Source organism: Sinocyclocheilus grahami, unplaced genomic scaffold (genome assembly GCF_001515645.1).
Source record: "Sinocyclocheilus grahami isolate Dianchi unplaced genomic scaffold, SAMN03320097.WGS_v1.1 scaffold60.1, whole genome shotgun sequence".
In the NCBI taxonomy this organism is placed as follows: Eukaryota; Metazoa; Chordata; class Actinopteri; order Cypriniformes; family Cyprinidae; genus Sinocyclocheilus; species Sinocyclocheilus grahami.
In genome coordinates this window covers 171,291-190,731 of record NW_015505239.1, presented here as the reverse complement: position 1 = coordinate 190,731, position 19,441 = coordinate 171,291, and the positions used below count along the sequence as shown (strand labels likewise).

Genomic DNA, 19,441 nt, shown 5'->3' with positions numbered 1-19,441 from the left:
TTAAAAAATTGGCGTTATTATAATTGATGTTTTTTGCCTGTATTTTGATTTATTTTAAATTTATTTAAAAATGAATGTTATTTATTTATTGCACAGACTGGGAGAATACGAAACCTTTATTAATGTATATAATACAGATTAACATTTGACTAATATTTTGAAGCAGAGTTGGCAATACTTTTTAAGTACTGTCATTTAGTTTTATGTTTTCTCTTTTTGTAGTATAGCAAAGAATGTATAGCAATCTCATGTTATCACAACTTTTCCCTCCTTTTTATAATTAAAATGAGATAAAAAAATAAAGCATAAAATAAAGTACTCACCTATCTGTTCTCCCTTCAGGCTGTTGTATATTTTGTGTTGTTTTTGAAGGGCAGCTGCTTGAGTGTATCTATATTTGTACTTAAGATGATCATATGAAATATAATTTATCCCTTTTTATTGAGATGAGCTCACCGTTGTGGGTAACCTCTTGAGAATTTTTACAGCACATTCCCCTTTTACAGAGCCGCTATCTTGTTTCCCATCCCAAGGAAACTTGAGTGGAATTGGTATAAATCATTTGATCTCATGTTGAAATGGCATGCAGTTCTTTGACAACCACAAGAGATGGGTTAATAAATAAAGCTGGCAGTGATGAAAATGTCCTTGTTTCACCATAAAAATACAGACCTTTAAAAAAAAAAAGTCAAATAATTATATTCAGATCACATAAGTGTAATAACTATTGTGTTTAAACACTTGATGGAAAAATGCAAATGCTCATTTGCCTCGAATCTCATACCCCAAAGCCATATCTGAGATGAAGATGAAGAAATGAAATCAATACATTTGAGGCTTATGGTCACTTTTACATCCTGACTGTGTGCTCAATTGCTCATGCATCTCATTTCAAAATTTAAATTTCATGTATTTTATCAAATGTATGTTTGGAAGGAATTTGCAACAGTATACATGTGACATTTGCAGGCTCCCCCTCAGCTAAAGAGAAGTACCACAGCGCCAAAGAACATTGAATTGACACAATTGACACCACTGCAGTGCTATATATTTTAATAGAGTGCATATATTTTATTATAGAGCATCAAGGTTCTCACATGATTCTAATGTTATTGTTACATGAGTTTTCTATAATTTTCATCAAAAAATTTAAATATGCATGTTTGCAATGTTTAAAGCTTCAATACGTCTTTGATATGCAAACCTTCGGACTGTTTTGAAAATGTGGAAATATTGGAACCAAACTGCAATACTCTGTCCAAAATCACTTTAGATTTATCATCAGATAAAAATAATATTCCAGAGAGAGATGCGGAGTTGAGGGCAGTCCAAGCACCAAATAGAGAGAGAGAGTTTTGCTGACTGTACACATTGTGCTCTATATAACGAGTCGAGTGCAAAGCCATTGACTGGGGCTGACTTCAAGTAGGTGAGTCAAACTGAAAATTAAAAAAAAATTTGAGTTAGTCTGCATGCAAAAAGATTTATCAAGTTTGTTACATTTATTCTGTGTGCATAAATAAAATTAATCATAAATGTGCTTGATGAAGGAATGTCTTTCTTTATAGATTTCTCACATAATTTGTCCAACTTCTACTGACTGGAGGCAAAAGGAGGTAAAAATCTACTAGGCTATGACCTCATCAAACAATATTCATCATTTATATTATAGTGCAGTAATGTTTTGTATTACCACTTACTATTTCAATGATCAATATCCTTAATGTTAATGGCGCCATGAGTGGGGATGCAGAAATGGAGTGTTTTGGCCTGGCGGCCATTTACCTCCGGAAGCCAGAGATGGAGAGAATTGAGGCTCGGAACACACCGTTTGATGCCAAGACAGCATACTTTGTGAGATGATACCAACAGGAGATGTACCTCAAAGGGGTACTAGCCAGCAGAGAGGGTGGCAAAGCCACTGTCACAACGCTGTGCGGCAAAGTAAGTTGAGAAGTTTACAACCAAGTAACAACAGAAATAAATAAGGTACAGCAAGTTCAAAATATAGTTATCTGAGCCTAGTATTTTTAGTTTTCATATTAAACACTCTGTGATCAATCATTTGCTTTGTTTTTTCCTCAAAAAGACTGTCACAGTGAAGGAAGATTAAGTTTTTCCAATGAATCCCCCCCAAGTTCGATAAGATAGAGGACATGGCCATGATGACCCACCTCAGTGAGCCCACTGTGCTGTACAACCTCAAAGAGCGTTATGCAGCATGGATGATCTACGTATGTAATGAAATGAACATTACTTCATCCTTCAAATGCAATATGATGTTTTATTCAAGCTAAAATCTTCATTTGCAGACCTATTCCGGGTTGTTCTGTGTCACTGTGACCCCCTATAAGTGGCTCCCAGTGTACGATGCTGTAGTTGTGGCAGGCTACAGGGGCAAAAAAAGAACTGAAGCCCTACCTCACATCTTCTCCATCTCTGACCACGCCTATCAGTTCATGCTCACTGATATGAGCTTGTGGAAGAAAATAGTTTAGGATTTCTTTCTTTAATCTTTGTTGGGTAAAATCAAATGTCTCTCTGCTCTCCGTAGATCGTGAGAATCAGTCGATCTTGATTATGTGAGTATTTTTAGGATTTTTCAGAGTTTGGAGTACTTTATCTTTTAATTAAAATAAGAAATACAATAAGAGAAATTGATTTTATGCTGCATTATTGTAATTTCAGTGGAGAATCTGGTGCAGGAAAGACTGTGAATACCAAACGTGTCATCCAGTACTTTGCGACAATCGCTGTATTTGAACAGAAGAAGACAAGAGCCCGTACCTGGAAAAATGCAGGTATTTGCAATATTTAATTTGATAATATCTGATATTTACATCCTTTTGATTAACGATATGGTCAGGGAATGAATCAAATGGATGTTCTTTAAGGCATATGCATGCATATACTAATCCTTCGTTTCAAGAGGACAGCAGAGTACTTACTTGACAGCATCATTAAAGATATTCTGTACACATCAGGGGTCGCTGGAGGATCAAATCATTGCAGCCAACCCCTTGTTGGAAGCCTATGGAAATGCCAAGACTGTGAGGAATGACAACTCTTCCCGCTTTGTGAGTACTGAGCCAACTGCCATGCTCTACTAAGTGTTTTGATTCTGTAATGGAAAGCTGTTGTCTAATCAATCTTGCATCTGGTAAAATCTCCAGGGTAAATTTATCCGAATTCATTTTGGCACCTCTGGAAAACTGGCCTATATGAGTCCTATATTCTTTCACAGATCAACTGATTAATATTGACATTACTTTTATCCCTCTGACAATCATGGTATTGATCCATAGATCTGCTGGAAAAGTCCAGAGTAACTTTCCAGTTGTCTGCTGAGAGGAGCTACCACATCTTCTACCAGCTCTGCACTGGCCATAAGCCAGAACAGCTGGGTGAGAAACTGTCCATTGTTGCATTAGGATCATATTTTGCCAGATATAACAGATAATGTCAGCATTAAATTATTATATTTGTGCAGCAGTATGAAGTCTTTCTTTCTAGTCATATTCCTCTTGTAGAGGCTCTTCTGATCACCTCTAACCTATACGACTATCCCATGATCAGTCAGGGTGAGATCACAGTCAAGAGCATCAATGATGTAGAAGAGTTCATAGCAACTGATGTAAGTGGAAGTCAAATGTCTGAGCACTTAACATTTGATGCATAATCTTATAATTTTATACTTTGCATATCTCTGATACACTATGTCAAATATGTTATAGTAAAGGTACATACATTTGATTGTTTCTGACTTGCAGACAGCCATTGATATCCTGGGCTTTACTGCGGAGGAGAAAATAGGTATCTACAAGCTGACAGGAGCTGCGATGCATCATGGGAACATGAAGTTCAAGCAGAAGCAGAGGGAGGAGCAGGCCGAATCTGATGGAACTGAGGGTGTGACTTCAAATTTAGCTATAAAAACATGCATGTATGGTTGCAATATGGATACATAAAAATTATTTATGTAAAATATTTTTTTCCAGTGGCTGATAAAATCGCTTACCTCTTGGGACTGAATTCTGCTGACTTGCTAAAGGCTTTGTGTTATCCCAGAGTGAAGGTCGGGAATGAATTTGTGACCAAAGATCAAACTGTTCCTCAGGTGTGTGCACTTAAAAATGTATAGTTAATGATAGCATCACTAAATATTTATGAATATGATTTTTTTTTATTTTTTATGAAATGGTATTAAATGGCATTCTTTTTTTCTAAATTAGGTGAATAATTCAACCATGGCTCTGTGCAAGTCAGTCTATGAGAAAATGTTCTTGTGGATGGTTGTCCGAATCAATGAGATGCTGGGTTTGAAATCTTTGATGTAAGTTAATAAGATAAAAAAAACTGAATCTGTTGCTTTAGCTTCTTGGTTCTGATACTCAAATATTTTATGTTCACTACAGTTCAACAGCCTGGAGCAGCTGTGCATTAATTTCACAAACGAGAAACTGCAACAGTTTTTCATCCACCACATGTCTGTGCTGGAACAAGAGGAATACAAGAAAGAAGGTATCAAGTGGGAGTTCATTGACTTCGGTATGGACTTGGCTGCCTGCATTGAGCTTATTGAAAAGGTAACAGATTTTAACTTTAGGACATAGTGTTTTTCCTTTTTTTAGCATAAGTGCTTTGCTTTGATTCCTTTTCCTATCTCAAGGAAATGTGCTCTTTCTTGCAGCCAATGGGTATTTTCTCCATCCTTGAGGAGGAGTGTATGTTCCCAAAGGCAACAGACACAACCTTCAAGAACAAGCTGCATGATCAGCATCTTGGTAAAAGTGCATGCTTCCAGAAGGCCAAACCTGCCAAAGGCAAGGCCGAGGCCCACTTCTCCTTCGTGCACTATGCTGGAACTGTGGATTACAACATCGTAGGCTGGCTGGATAAGAACATGGACCATCTGAACGACTCAGTGGTTCAGCTATACCAGAAGTCTTCAGTGAAACTGCTGGCTCACCTTTATGCTGCTCATGCTTCTGCTGAAGGTCTGCAAAACTTCACTACATATATCTGAGAGTATTAATATTCTGCAGGGTTTATTTTTTAATAAATGTATTATGATATTTACACATTATATTTGTATAATTTATTATACTGTACAGAGGCAGGAGGCAAAAAGGGCAAGAAAAAGGGTGGCTCTTTCCAGACTCTTTCCAAATCTTACAGAGGAGATGGCCTCACTGGATGAAAGCATTGCAAAGTTATCCAAAGAGAAGAAAGCCCTCCAAGAGGCACATCAGCAAACTTTGGATGATCTGCAGGCAGAGGAGGACAAAGTCAATTCTCTGACGAAAGCCAAGACCAAACTTGAACAACAAGTGGAGGATGTAAGTTACAATAGTTGCTGCAATACATTGATTGATTTGTTTAAAGGGGTCAGATTTCAATTTTTCCTTTCTCTTTGGAGTGTTACAAGCTCTTGGCCAATAAAGAAGATCTGTAAAGTTGCAAAGACTAATACATTTTATATTATCTTTATAAAAGTTAAGAGTCAACCACGCCTACCTAAAACGGCTCGTTCCAACACGCCCCCACATGTCTATGTCACAATGTGGGAAGATTTGCATAACGCCGCCCAAATGTTCATGCAAAGAAAGAAGGCGTAACTTTTATTCTCACTGTAGTATTGTTGTTGCCGCCGCCGCCATGTCGTGAAGGCTTGTTGTTTGTCATTTCTCCGATCACAAATGCAGACATGGTTTTATGTTTATGCGGCGCGGCGCGATGCGACGCAATGGGTAAAAAGACAGTATATGTCATTAAAATCCGTAATTATGTCCCCACTGGATGCAACAAATGCCTCGTTTATAATGGGTTTTAATGTTTATGTCTCGTCACTCCGGCCGGACAGGGCATCACAATATGGTAAGGGGCGTAACATTTCCGTCACACGCTTGAGGTATTTGGCCAATCACAATGCACTGGATAACTGGCCATTCAGAGCACACCTCGCTTTTCAGACCGATGAGCTTTGTAAAAATCGATGCGTTTCAGAAAGGCAGGGCATAGAGGAGAAACAATAATTACAGTATGTGGAAAATAATGTGTTTTTTGAACTTTAAACCGCATAAACACATTTCATTACACCAAATACACAAAATAATGTTCTTTTTAGCAGCATCATATGACCCCTTTAATTTTAGATGTAGATGCCTTTCAGAACCTGGATTACAACCAAATAAATGACTTTTAATCAGCCTACATGGTGCTCTGACACTCAAAAGTTTACACTTTTGTGAACTAATGCCACATTGGATAGCAGTCTCGTGTGAAATCCAAAGGGTGTCCAAGTCGTATCAGCTAACCAACCTCTTGTCATTTTAAGGCTGGACCACTGCAATTCGCTGAGGGCTAATCTTCTAGATAGAAGATGATTCACAATGTAATGGCGCACCTACTTCTCCCAATCCGTATGACTCTGGAATAACACCCTGCTACTTCAACATGCTCCTACAGGTCTGTTGCATTCTGTCCTCATACCCTTTCTCTGCTTCTCTGTGGTGAAACCTCCACCTGAAGACTGGTTGAAGACACACTTCATCCATGTGCATTTATCTCAACCATAACCAAAAACATAAGACACTTCATATCTGTACCACTCCAGTTTACTCTTTTATTGCTTGCTCCAGTATGATAAATGATGTAAGCTGCTTTGGATTAAAATCTTGGCAAAATTATTAATTATAAATAGAAATATATATTATCCCACATACCACCTTATTGCTTACCGGTTACCTCTGCATCTAGCTAAAGTAATCTTAAAATGTATTATATTGAACCTTTAGATTCATTAACGTTCTTAGAATTGACAAGACGGTTGACCCTGAGTGGTCAGCTAAATATCTACAGTGGATCTAAAATATGAATAGTTAATTATAACTAGTTATGGTTAATTATTCATATTTCCCATGAGCTGATTAGCTACATACATTTAAAATCAGCTGTAGACTCATCGGCCTCACATTCCTTGTCACATTTGTTAAAATGAGAACCTATACAAACTCCTCATCTTGTTATGAATAATATGCAAATTGGGATGCAGCTAGTCATGTTTTGTGCTGGTGGTGGCTCAGAACTGATGCACCATTACATGAATATTTATATATACACCTCCCTTTACAAATCTATAGAAGGTTAATTCTATAATTCAATTCATAATTAATATTTTATGTTAGGGGAGCTCAGGCTAACTCTCTAGAGAAGTTTGTTTACTTGAAATTATGCTTGTTCAGCTCACTAAATATGATTTTCAGGTTCACTTTAATGCATTAATGCATACATTACATTTAAGAATTATCCCTCAGGATAAAAACAGCACCAGGATCTTATCTTTTTATCCCTCAGGTACTCATTCTGCCATGGTTTGAATCAATATTTTAGAGAACCGCACCCTGAGTTAACACAAAAGTTAAAAGCACCCCAAACCAAGTCTGTGCAATATCATGAAACTGCATCAAAAATATAATATAAATGAAAATATAATGAAAATGTATACTTATCTGTGGTGGTACTCAAAAAGGAACCCAACTGCATCCACCAAGAGATAGAGAGACTTTGTAAGCATCAGATCACGGTTAATCATTGCACCAATGCAGTTGTGAGCAATGCAATGCATGTAAAATGACTTGCAGTTACAAGTGGCAGCTGTGAGTTTTTCAGCGGCATCCTGCTGAAAAGATCGTAAATAATCAATTTGTCGTTATAACGTAACAAATGCACAGTTAAAATTACAATCAAATGATGCTCTAATCAACAGGAAACAGAAAACCTTTCAGATGCTGAGGAGAGATGCGAAGGGCTAATCAAAAGCAAGATCCAGCTGGAGGTGAAACTTAAAGAGACAAATGAAAGATTAGAGGATGAGGAAGAAATCAATGCTGAACTGACAGCCAAGAAGAGAAAACTAGAGGACGAGTGCTCTGAGCTGAAGAAAGACATTGATGATTTAGAGCTTACCTTAGCCAAAGTGGAGAAGGAGAAACATGCCACTGAGAACAAGGTTTATATTGATATTAATAAAAACTTGATCTTTCATTCAGATTGCAGTCACTGAAATTATCCACTGTATCTCTTAGGTTAAAAACCTTACTGAAGAATTGACATCTCAAGATGAGGTTATTGCTAAGCTGACTAAGGAGAAGAAAGCCCTCCAAGAGGCACATCAGCAGACTATTGATGATCTCCAGGCAGAGGAGGACAAAGTCAATACTCTGACAAAAGCCAAAGCAAAGCTTGAGCAGTCGATGACGTGAGTTTGAAATGTAACAAATAGTGCAAATTAGTACTCACCTGTCTGGTTATTGTTACAACAAACAGCAGACAATTATGCTTACTAATCTTTCACATTTGTGAAACAGCTGGAAGGCTCTCTGGAGCAGGAGAAGAAACTCTGTATGGACCTCGAGAGAGCCAAGAGAAAGATTTAGGGTGATTTGAAACTTGCCCAGGAATCCATAATTGGCCTGGAGAATGACAAGCAACAACTAGAAGAAAGGCTGAAAAGGTGAGGAACTAATCAAATATTGTTATCCTATCCTACTTACAATTATAATTCAGACACCTTGTTAACTTTCAGAATAATTATAACATTTTATTATTTTTTTACAGGAAAGACTTTGAATCAAGTAAATTTCTGAGCAGGATTGAAGACGAGCAGTCTCTTGGTATTCAGCTTCAGAAGAAGATTAAAGAACTTCAGGTCACTCAAAGCGCTACTGTGATTTTATGCTTATTCCTTGTAATTAACTGTAACTCATCAAAGTTTTGCTACCACAGGCTCGTATTGAGGAGCTGGAGGAAGAAATTGAGGCAGAACGTGCTGCTCGTGCAAAGGTCGAGAAGCAAAGATCTGATCTCTCCAGGGAACTTGAGGAGATCAGCGAGAGGCTTGAAAAAGCAGGTGGTGCCACTGCTGCCCAGATTGAGATGAATAAAAAACATGAGGCTGAGTTCCAGAAACTACGCCGTGATCTGGAGGAGTCCACCTTGCAGCACGAAGCGACAGCTGCAACTCTTCGCAAGAAGCAGGCCGACAGTGTGGCAGAGCTGAGAGAGCAGATTGACAACCTCCAGCGTGTGAAACAGAAGCTGGAAAAAGAGAAAAGTGAGCTTAAAATGGAGATTGATGACCTGTCGAGCAGTATGGAATCTATTGCCAAATCAAAGGCAAGTATTATATGATGAATATATATATGAAATATTGGACAAGAAACAGCACTGTATTGTGTAAAAATATCCATTAAAAAATTGTGTTTTGCAGACAAATCTTGAAAAGATGTGCCGTACACTGGAAGATCAGTTGAGTGAGTTTAAGACAAAGCATGACGAACATGTACGCCACATTAATGATCTAGGCGCTCAAAAGGCAAGACTTCAGACTGAAAATGGTAAGTAGTATTTTTTACAGAAGGGATAATGAAAATGACATTATACACACACCTACAACATTGCAGTTATTGACCATCATTAAATCCATGCAAGGTGAAATGGGACGTCAACTAGAAGAAAAAGAGGCTTTAGTTTCTAAGCTGACTTGAAGCAAACAGGCTTTCACTAAGCAGATTGAAGAGCTGAAGAGGCAAATTGAGGAAAAAGTCAAGGTGAGGAGTTAGCATTTTTTTAATGAATGACCTTATGAACTAAACCTACTGAATAATTTTCTGTTTTAAAGGCCAAAAATGCTCTGGCTCATGCTGTCCAGTCAGCACGACATGACTGTGATCTGCTTAGAGAGCAGTACGAGGAGGAACAGGAGGCCAAATCTGAGCTCCAGCGTGGCATGTCAAAGGCCAACAGTGAAGTAGCTCAATGGAGATCCAAATATGAGACTGATGTCATTCAGCGTACTGAAGAGCTTGAGGAAGCAAAGTAAATTATATCACCTGCTTAAATGTCCTCACAACAGGAAATAAAGTAGAAGCAATGTCTAACATTTCATTGTTGCTCTTAGGAAAAAGCTTGCTCAGCGTTTGCAGGATGCTGAAGAGTCTATTGAGGCTGTGAATGCCAAATGTGCCTCCTTGGAAAAGACCAAGCAGCGACTGCAAAATGAAGTTGAGGATTTAATGATTGATGTGGAGAGAGCTAATGCTTTGGCTGCTAACCTTGACAAGAAACAAAGGAACTTTGAAAAGGTAAAGCAACGACATCTTTTGCACATTATTTTAGTTACATTTAATATTGTTGTGATGAACCTCACCATAGGTATATTGTTCAATGTCGTAAAAGTCTTGGCAGAATGGAAGCAGAAGTATGAGGAGAGCCAGGCAGAGTTGGAAGGAGCCCAGAAGGAGGCTCGTTCTCTTAGCACAAAACTTTTCAAAATGAAAAATTCTTATGAGGAGGCTTTGGACCAGCTGGAGACTCTGAAGAGGGAAAACAAGAACCTTCAATGAATGTACAATCATTTACTGCAGAATTGACCTTTTCTTTTGGTTTTTAAGATCTTCTACCACTGTTCTAGCAAACATTTGCCTACAGACTATTCTAATTTTCAGGTGACCCTAGAGCATGAAGAATCCAAGATTCTTCGTGTTCAGCTTGAGCTGAACCAAGTGAAAGGGGAGATTGATCGGAAATTGGCTGAGAAGGATGAGGAGATTGAACAGATCAAGCGAAACAGCCAGAGAACCATTGATTCCATACAGACCACCCTGGATGCTGAAGTCAGAAGCAGAAATGATGCTCTGAGAATTAAGAAGATGGAAGGAGACCTCAATGAGATGGAGATTCAGTTGAGCCATGCAAATCGCCAGGCTGCTGAAGCTCAGAAACAGCTCAGGAACGTCCAGGGACAACTGAAGGTTTGTTCTGTTACAGCAGTGTAGCACTATGTCTTGATCTGACTAATGAGATCAGAAGACCTAACTATCTCTTGATTGCTTCAGGATGCTCAACTCCATCTTGATGAGGCTTTACGAGCACAAGAGGACCTGAAAGAGCAGGTTGCTATGGTTGAACGCAGGAACAACCTGATGCAGGCTGAGATTGAGGAGCTGAGATCTGATCTGGAGCAGATAGAGAGAGCTCGCAAAGTGGCTGAGCAGGAACTGGTGGATGCCAGTGAGCGAGTGACTCTCTTAAACTCCCAAGTAAGAAGAATGATTTGTTTTAAGCAATTTTTTAAGGAATAACTCATAATCATCGTTATTTTTAACATTCTCTCATTTTCTTCAGAATACTAGTATTATTAACACCAAGAAAAAATTGGAAGCAAATCTTATTCATATTAAAGGTGAGATGGAAGATGTAGTTCAGGAAGCACGCAATGCTGAAGAGAAGGCAAAGAAAGCAATAACTGATGTGAGTAAAAACTGTCAACTACTGATTTGCACATTTTTATTAACCAAAGAAACTGAATTCTGAGTAAAACATTATTGCAGGCCGCCATGATGGCAGAAGAGCTGAAGAAAGAGCAGGATACAAGTGCTCATCTTGAGAGGACGAAGAAGAACCTGGAAGTTACAGTCAAAGACCTGCAACACCGTCTCAATGAGGCTGAGAGTCTGGCCTTGAAGGGTGGAAAGAAGCAGCTCCAGAAACTGGAGGCCAGGGTATGTGGCTATACACATAGTACATGAAATTTTTAGAGACTTAACATTGGCTAATTTTGCAGATGAATGATGACATAAGTATAATTAATATTTTAAAAACAGGGTGGAGGGACTGAATTATTCAACGCACTGAACATGGCCTTGAGCTGAAACGTTTTTTTTTGTCCTGCTGGTGATACATGTAAAATAAAAGGTTAAAAGAAGACTATTTTTGTGAATGCGAATCATGGTTTCATATACGAATTAATTAAACAGATTGACGCATCAAAATAAAGTATTAAGTGACGAAAGAGCGTGGTGCAAATGGCTTTGTGGAATATACACATGGAATATACATTCACATATTTTATCACAAGCATATAGTCAGGAATAACATCAATTATAATCCGTGTTTCAGGTTCGTGAGCTGGAGGGCGAAGTTGAAGCGGAGCAGAGACGCAGTGCTGAAGCGGTGAAAGGTGTCCGCAAATATGAAAGAAGAGTGAAGGAACTGACTTATCAGGTACTTCATCAAACAAAAATATGTATGTAGGTATGATAAATGGTCCAATTAAGGCATTACATTTTTCTGATGCAGACTGAAGAAGATCTGCAAGACCTTGTGGACAAACTTTAACTGAAAGTCAAGGCCTACAAGAGACAGAGTGAAGATGCTGTGAGTAATTTTAAAGTTTGATGAGTGGTGTGCAACAATATTCTGGATATGATGACCCTAAACAAGTGTTATTTCATTGACAGGAGGAACAGGCCAACAGTCACCTGACAGAGCTAAAAGCCGTGAATTCGGGAGGGTAAATATCACATTTTTATTTAGTTCATTATTTGTGTTCAAGCAATTTGTTATCCATACAAAAAATGTGCATGCATAGGCTAAACTTTGTAAACAAAATCTACAATATTAAACATTATTAAAAAGTACAGTATTGTGCTAATTTCGATAATGCTTCACTTTATTATTTTATTATTTTCATTTGTTTACAGGGTAGAAGAATGAACCTTTTGAAAAGAGAGTGCAGATAAACAAGAACTAATATAATGTGAAATCTTTGTAACGTGTCCACAAAAACCAGTAACTAATCAAAAAAAAGCTGTTCATCTGAGGTATTTTTGTGTTTTGTTTTTCTTGGTTACATTTGTATAGCCTATATGGTATTTAAAACATAACTGGTTACATCAATATCTATGTGTGCATTCATCTGATAAAAAAAAAAAAAAAGTCCTAGTCCTACATGATTCCAACAAAATGTATTTTTGAGGAAGTCCAGATCTATAGATACAAATACCTTGGTCATAGCACATCCCAACCTTATGCTAAATGGAAAAATGTACTGAAAGACGTATAATCCTTCTGCAGAAAAACCTACTGAGAAAAACAGTTGTTTAATACCTGCAAAGCGATGACAGAGTTAAGTTAGCCATTACTTACCTTAAAACCCACATTAGCATCCAGCAAATGATTCACATAATCCACAAGCCACATCGACAGAATTCTCTCAAAAAGACTGTAAAAGGCTGCACCAAATATTAAAAAAGAAACACAATTTGTAGGGAACCCTTATCAATAAACAGTTTTTTTAAAACTCCTTATTTTATTCAATCTCTCCTCTAGATACGATATCTATGACCACTAGGGGTTGCTATGCGCTACTTCTCGCTCTAAGCTGCAGTACAAACGCGTCTGTCAGTTCTATTATGGGAAGTTCTACATTCCCTCGAGTCGGTTCTTTTGAGCAGTTCATTTCAAAGAAAGAACAGGTTCAAAAAACCCATTCGCGATGGACGGCACGTAGTCCCGTGACGTAAACGGTGAACCTATTATAGCTACTAAATTATTAATTTACATTACATGGTTTTTGTGCAGTGTATACTTGTTGAGTCAAGTTTTTATACTTATTAATAAAACTGCCACACAATCAAATTGTAAACATATTTTGTAACATTCTGCTATTCGACTAATTTTCTTTTCACCTTATTCTAAAACCACTGTTCACTCCAAATGTTTTACTAGCTAACTCATTGGTTACAAATCGTCCATCGTTCAGTCCGATTCATGAACGGATCGTTCTGGGCTGCGTTTCCATCGAAAGGACGATCAAGGCTTACCATGCTTTTGGGAAACGCAGCCCAGATCAGTTGTGGTCCGTGTACCTGTTCAATCGACTCCTTAAAAGATTCGATTCCAAAGAACGGCTCATTAGAGAATCGGACGTCGCCGCCGCGTGTGAGATGAGCAGTGCGTTGCGTTGGAGATGCAGCAGATGTCAGGTCAGGGGAATGGCGTCCCTCGAAAGTCCAGTCAGCTGCACCTTCACTTCGAGATGCACAACTAAGCAAGCTGGCAGATAAATTCTAATCATTATAAGCATACAATAAAAGACTCATTTACAAGGTTTTTGAAGAGAATGAATTTCAAAATGGTGCGTCGGCGCACCGCTCGCAGGAGACAAGAAGCTGCGCAGTTGCTATAATCACGCGTTTCGATGTAAACAGAGTGGATGTTGACAACTGGAAGTGCTGAGTAAGCCAGAGTGTGATGCTACCACAAGCCGGAGGTACGCTATTACTGACCAAATAAAATGTCTTTATATGCAAGTGTTAGGTGCGCGGGTTTTATCGAGCATATTTTGCTATCTGTTCGTGTAGTTAATTAGCTTGTTACAAAAGTAGCCTTTTTATTTAATGCGGGATCTGTCAAATACCATAATATTCTTTTGAAAACAGATTTAAATAGTGTATTTTAAACAGATCAATAAAAGTCTCGTCTGTCAAAATGATGGAACCCCAGGACAATATTGAGGAGGATGACACCGCTGCATCAGCACCACCACCGCGATCTCTGCCCCGTCAGCGCGTCTCTCTGCAGAAGAGCAGCGTGTGTTCTCGCTCCTACTTCATGGTGGTGATGGTTTTTTTCCACGTTTATATAATCAATGTCATTGCACTTCTGCTATATGTTCATTATAATAACGGCTCTAACGCTATAACGGCAAACCGGGATTTTACAAGCAGAGACAACAGTCATAAAGATACCGGAGCGTCTAATCCGCAGACCCCTGCAGACTCGGGCTTCCCTCGAAATATGCATCTTCCTCGCATTGAAGGAATACGGGTAAAGAGTATAAGATGGTTTGGAGCTCTGTGAGTACTGTCATGTTCTTTGGTCTTCCAAAAACTACAAAGTCTTTTTCATTTTTAGGTGGGCCATGTCCAAAAAGTGTCACTGGTGCCAGGGAAAGTCCATGAGATGAAGACACTCAGTCTAAAGCCCCTTCTGTTTGGTAAAGTCATGATGCTGGAAAGGAATATTTCACCCAAAAAAATAAAAACGTCATTCATGTTGTTCATAACCCGTATGATTTTCTTTTCACGAAACACTTGAAAGGTGATATTTAGCAGATGGTCCATAGTTTTTTTTTAATAGAGCAATAGTTATATTTATCCATAGTTACTCTTAACTAGATAACTGTAAAGTTTTAACTATCATTTTAATTCTAAGAGAATAGTGACGTCCACACCACAGTTGTAACAATAACAGCAGAAAGAAACTTTATCTTTGGAATGGAATCTTTTGCAGATTGATTTTTCCAGCTGATGAACTACATAAACATTGATGGCCAATCAGAATAGAAAAGAGCTTGAGCATTTAAAACAGCAGACAGTTTAACTGCAAGTGCATGCTTATAATAAACTAAATGTACAGTATATCATGCCATTGGTGTGGATGCTTATATAGTTATTTTTCTTGGTGTGAAAGAACCTTAATAAAGCTTATAATGTTCTATTTTCAGACTGTTCCTTCGCCCCTGTGTGAAACAATTCAATGTAACAATTTAACATTTTAACATTAATTGTCGATTATTCCCTTGAAATTGTAATTGCGATTATTAATTGCGATTATAACAATTTACATTGAATGACGTTTATGTTATTGTTTGATGCAACGGCATCCCGTATTTTTATATGAAAATAAGCAGGCTGAAAACAGTTTTAATGACCCTAAACTTGGTAGTGTATATGCTAGTGTACTTGTAAACATTGCTAAGTTAACCTTTTGAAGAAAAAAAAAAATGGATTAGGGCTTGCACGATTATGACAAAAATCATAACTGTCGATTATTCCCTTGAAATTGTAATTGCGATTATTAATTGCGATTATAACAATTTACATTGAATGACGTTTATGTTATTGTTTGATGCAACGGCATCCCATATTTTTATATGAAAATAAGCAGGCTGAAAACACTATAACTGAAAAACTTTTAGTGCTTTTCTATAGTTTTATTAAGCCTCAAATTTCAACTATACATCAGATTGGTTTCTTCTTTAAATGATAAAAAATAAAAATATGAATGGTATTATAATGTTATACTAAAACTAAAATTAAAATAATGGGAAAAACCCTTAAGATAACATGTAGAAATAAAAAAACGCATCTTAAGCACGCAGAATAACATAAGTGGACTTTGAACGATTAATTGCCGCTTTGAACGATTACGTAATTGTGGCATCCATAATTGTAATCGCGATTAGAAATTCAATTAATTGTGCAGCCCTAATTTCCTTAATAATGTTTCATTAATTATTCCCAGTATGCGCAAACATGAATGAAAATTATAAACGGGTATCTTTGAGGTCATTTCTATTTTTGGGTGATCTGTTGAAATGAAAACTTAAGTTCCTTGTTGAGGGATGCATTGTTTGTTATGTTTTTGTGTTTGTTGATTCCTTCATCTGCATGAAACATAATTCTGACTGTGTTTGTGTGTGCGTTTGCTGCAGAGATCCCTGAGTTTCTGTCAGAGGAGGAGTGTGGTGTAGTTGTGCATCTGGCTAAGCTGAAGGGTTTGATGGAGAGTCAGGTTATGGTCCCTGAAGGTCAAGAGGAGCTTAATCAGCAGCTCAACCTCAGTCCTGAGGAAATCTTCAATTTCCTTGACCTCAACCAAGATGGCCAGCTGCAACCACATGAGGTCTGTTGGCAGTCATCAGTGTCTGTTAAGCCTTGGTTTTGCAGTTTGGCAAGGCTGAGAAAATGTAATGTGTGGCTATATCTTGTGTTTATCTCTGTTTGTGTTTGTTCATTTACTTTATGTGTAATCTGTAACTTGATTGCCGTATTTTCTGGTGTAGATATTGACACACTCTCGAGTGAGAGATGGAATCTGGTTAACTTCTGAGAACCTTAAGGAAATCTATGATGGCCTAAAGGTTGATCAGGATGGAAATGGTAAAGACCAAAGCTGGAGCTCTTATTTGAACGTTGCAGCTTAACTGTAGATATCCGATAAGAGGACACTCAAAAGATACAAAGATCATAGATCACCAATACTTGCTATATTTGAGTGCCCATATGTATGTTTTGAGTATATATGTCTCTTTTGACGCAGGTCTCTTAAATTTAGAGGAGTTTAGGCACCTGAAAAGTGATGCCTTTCAGCGTTTTCTGCTACAGCGTGGGGTGGAGAGGAGCCAGCTGGTGAGGAACAGCAGACACACCTGGCTCTACCAGGGTCAAGGAGCACATCAGGTTCTTCAAGACCTGCGCAAAAGGTGTCCACCAATTTCCTAATTTGCTCTCCTATTGTTCACATGTCAAGTGTGCTGACATACAGCTTTTCAAAATCCGCTTATGTGCTTTCTTCCTGTATCTCCTCCCATCCATCCTTCTCGGTTTGTATTAATGCTATATCTCCTGTCTTTCAAGAGTCACTCATCTAACACGGCTACCATCCTCACTGGTGGAGTTAAGTGAACCTCTACAAATCGTACGTTATGAGCAGGGTGGCCATTACCACGCTCATCATGACAGTGGGCCAGTGTACCCTGAAACAGCCTGCACACACACTCGCCTCGCTGCAAATACCACCTCCCCATTCCAGACGTCCTGCAGGTAAGACAAAAAGATTAAGATTAAAATTTTACGTGTAATCATATAATGGGATAAATAATATATAAGCATTGTCATACAAACAAAAATGTATAGACAACAACAGCATGATTATGAGTGTGATATTGTTTATATCATGTAATGTCAAAAGATACAAAGATCATAGATCACCAATACTTGCTATATTTGAGTGCCCATATGTATGTTTTGAGTATATATGTCTCTTTTGACGCAGGTCTCTTAAATTTAGAGGAGTTTAGGCACCTGAAAAGTGATGCCTTTCAGCGTTTTCTGCTACAGCGTGGGGTGGAGAGGAGCCAGCTGGTGAGGAACAGCAGACACACCTGGCTCTACCAGGGTCAAGGAGCACATCAGGTTCTTCAAGACCTCCGCAAAAGGTGTCCACCAATTTCCTAATTTGCTCTCCTATTGTTCACATATCAAGTGTGCTGACATACAGCTTTTCAAAATTTCTTCCTGTATCTCCTCCCATCCATCCTTCTCGGTTTGTATTAATGCTATATCTCCTGTCTTTCAAGAGTCACTCATCTAACACGGCTACCATCCTCACTGGTGGAGTTAAGTGAACCTCTACAAATCGTACGTTATGAGCAGGGTGGCCATTACCACGCTCATCATGACAGTGGGCCAGTGTACCCTGAAACAGCCTGCACACACACTCGCCTCGCTGCAAATACCACCTCCCCATTCCAGACGTCCTGCAGGTAAGACAAAAAGATTAAGATTAAAATTTTACGTGTAATCATATAATGGGATAAATAATATATAAGCATTGTCATACAAACAAAAATGTATAGACAACAACAGCATGATTATGAGTGTGATATTGTTTATATCATGTAATGTTAAAGGGGTCATATGATGCTGCTAATAAGAATATTATTTTGTGTATTTGGTGTAATGAAATGTGTTTATGCGGTTTAAGGTTCAAAAAACATTATTTTCCACATACTGTACATTATTGTTTCTCCTCTATGCCCTGCCTTTCTGAAATGCGTCGATTTTTACAAAGCTCATCGGTCTGAAAAGCGAGGTGTGCTGTGATTGGCCAGCTAACCAGTGCGTTGTGATTGGCTGAATACCTCAAGCATGTGACGGAAATGTTACGCCCCTTACCATATTGTGATGCCGTGTCCCAGCCGGAGAGACAAGATAAAAAACATTAAAGGTCCCATATTATCAAAACAATATAGCAATATAGAAATCCTGGCCAGGACGCCTCCTGGGAAAATGGCATGTATGATCACCCTAAATAAGTTGATATTTTAAGCTCCTTATGTAGCCGAATCTGCTGGTTTGAATGGGCCGCCTCCAGTTTCACCTTTGTTTTGCTGCAAGCGCTGTGACTTCGGCTGACCCTAGTTACCTGTGGTTGGCCCGGCCGTTCCTAATTTGCTCTCCTATTGTTCACATATCAAGTGTGCTGACATACAGCTTTTCAAAATTTCTTCCTGTATCTCCTCCCATCCATCCTTCTCGGTTTGTATTAATGCTATATCTCCTGTCTTTCAAGAGTCACTCATCTAACACGGCTACCATCCTCACTGGTGGAGTTAAGTGAACCTCTACAAATCGTACGTTATGAGCAGGGTGGCCATTACCACGCTCATCATGACAGTGGGCCAGTGTACCCTGAAACAGCCTGCACACACACTCGCCTCGCTGCAAATACCACCTCCCCATTCCAGACGTCCTGCAGGTAAGACAAAAAGATTAAGAAATTTTTTTTTACGTGTAATCATATAATGGGATAAATAATATATAAGCATTGTCATACAAACAAAAATGTATATACAACAACAGCATGATTATGAGTGTGATATTGTTTATATCATGTAATGTTAAAGGGGTCATATGATGCTGCTAATAAGAATATTATTTTGTGTATTTGGTGTAATGAAATGTGTTTATGCGGTTTAAGGTTCAAAAAACATTATTTTCCACATACTGTACATTATTGTTTCTCCTCT

The 19,441-nt window shown here is 38.3% G+C and overlaps 1 protein-coding gene and 1 pseudogene across 1 annotated transcript in view; both read left to right on the top strand.

Moving 5' to 3' along the window:
• Positions 1-1,388: 1,388 nt before the first annotated feature.
• Positions 1,389-12,620, top strand: LOC107584485 (myosin-4-like; annotated as a pseudogene).
• Positions 12,621-13,780: 1,160 nt separating this feature from the next.
• The window catches only part of p4htmb (prolyl 4-hydroxylase, transmembrane b), an 11,792-nt gene continuing 6,131 nt past the window's right edge, over positions 13,781-19,441 (top strand). The window contains exons 1-7 of the mRNA XM_016271041.1: positions 13,781-14,116; positions 14,310-14,673; positions 14,761-14,842; positions 16,343-16,533; positions 16,694-16,790; positions 16,951-17,113; positions 17,268-17,453. Coding sequence (XP_016126527.1) covers positions 14,335-14,673; positions 14,761-14,842; positions 16,343-16,533; positions 16,694-16,790; positions 16,951-17,113; positions 17,268-17,453 — 1,058 coding nt within the window. The 5' untranslated portion in view covers positions 13,781-14,116; positions 14,310-14,334. The remainder of the gene's footprint in view (positions 14,117-14,309; positions 14,674-14,760; positions 14,843-16,342; positions 16,534-16,693; positions 16,791-16,950; positions 17,114-17,267; positions 17,454-19,441) is intronic.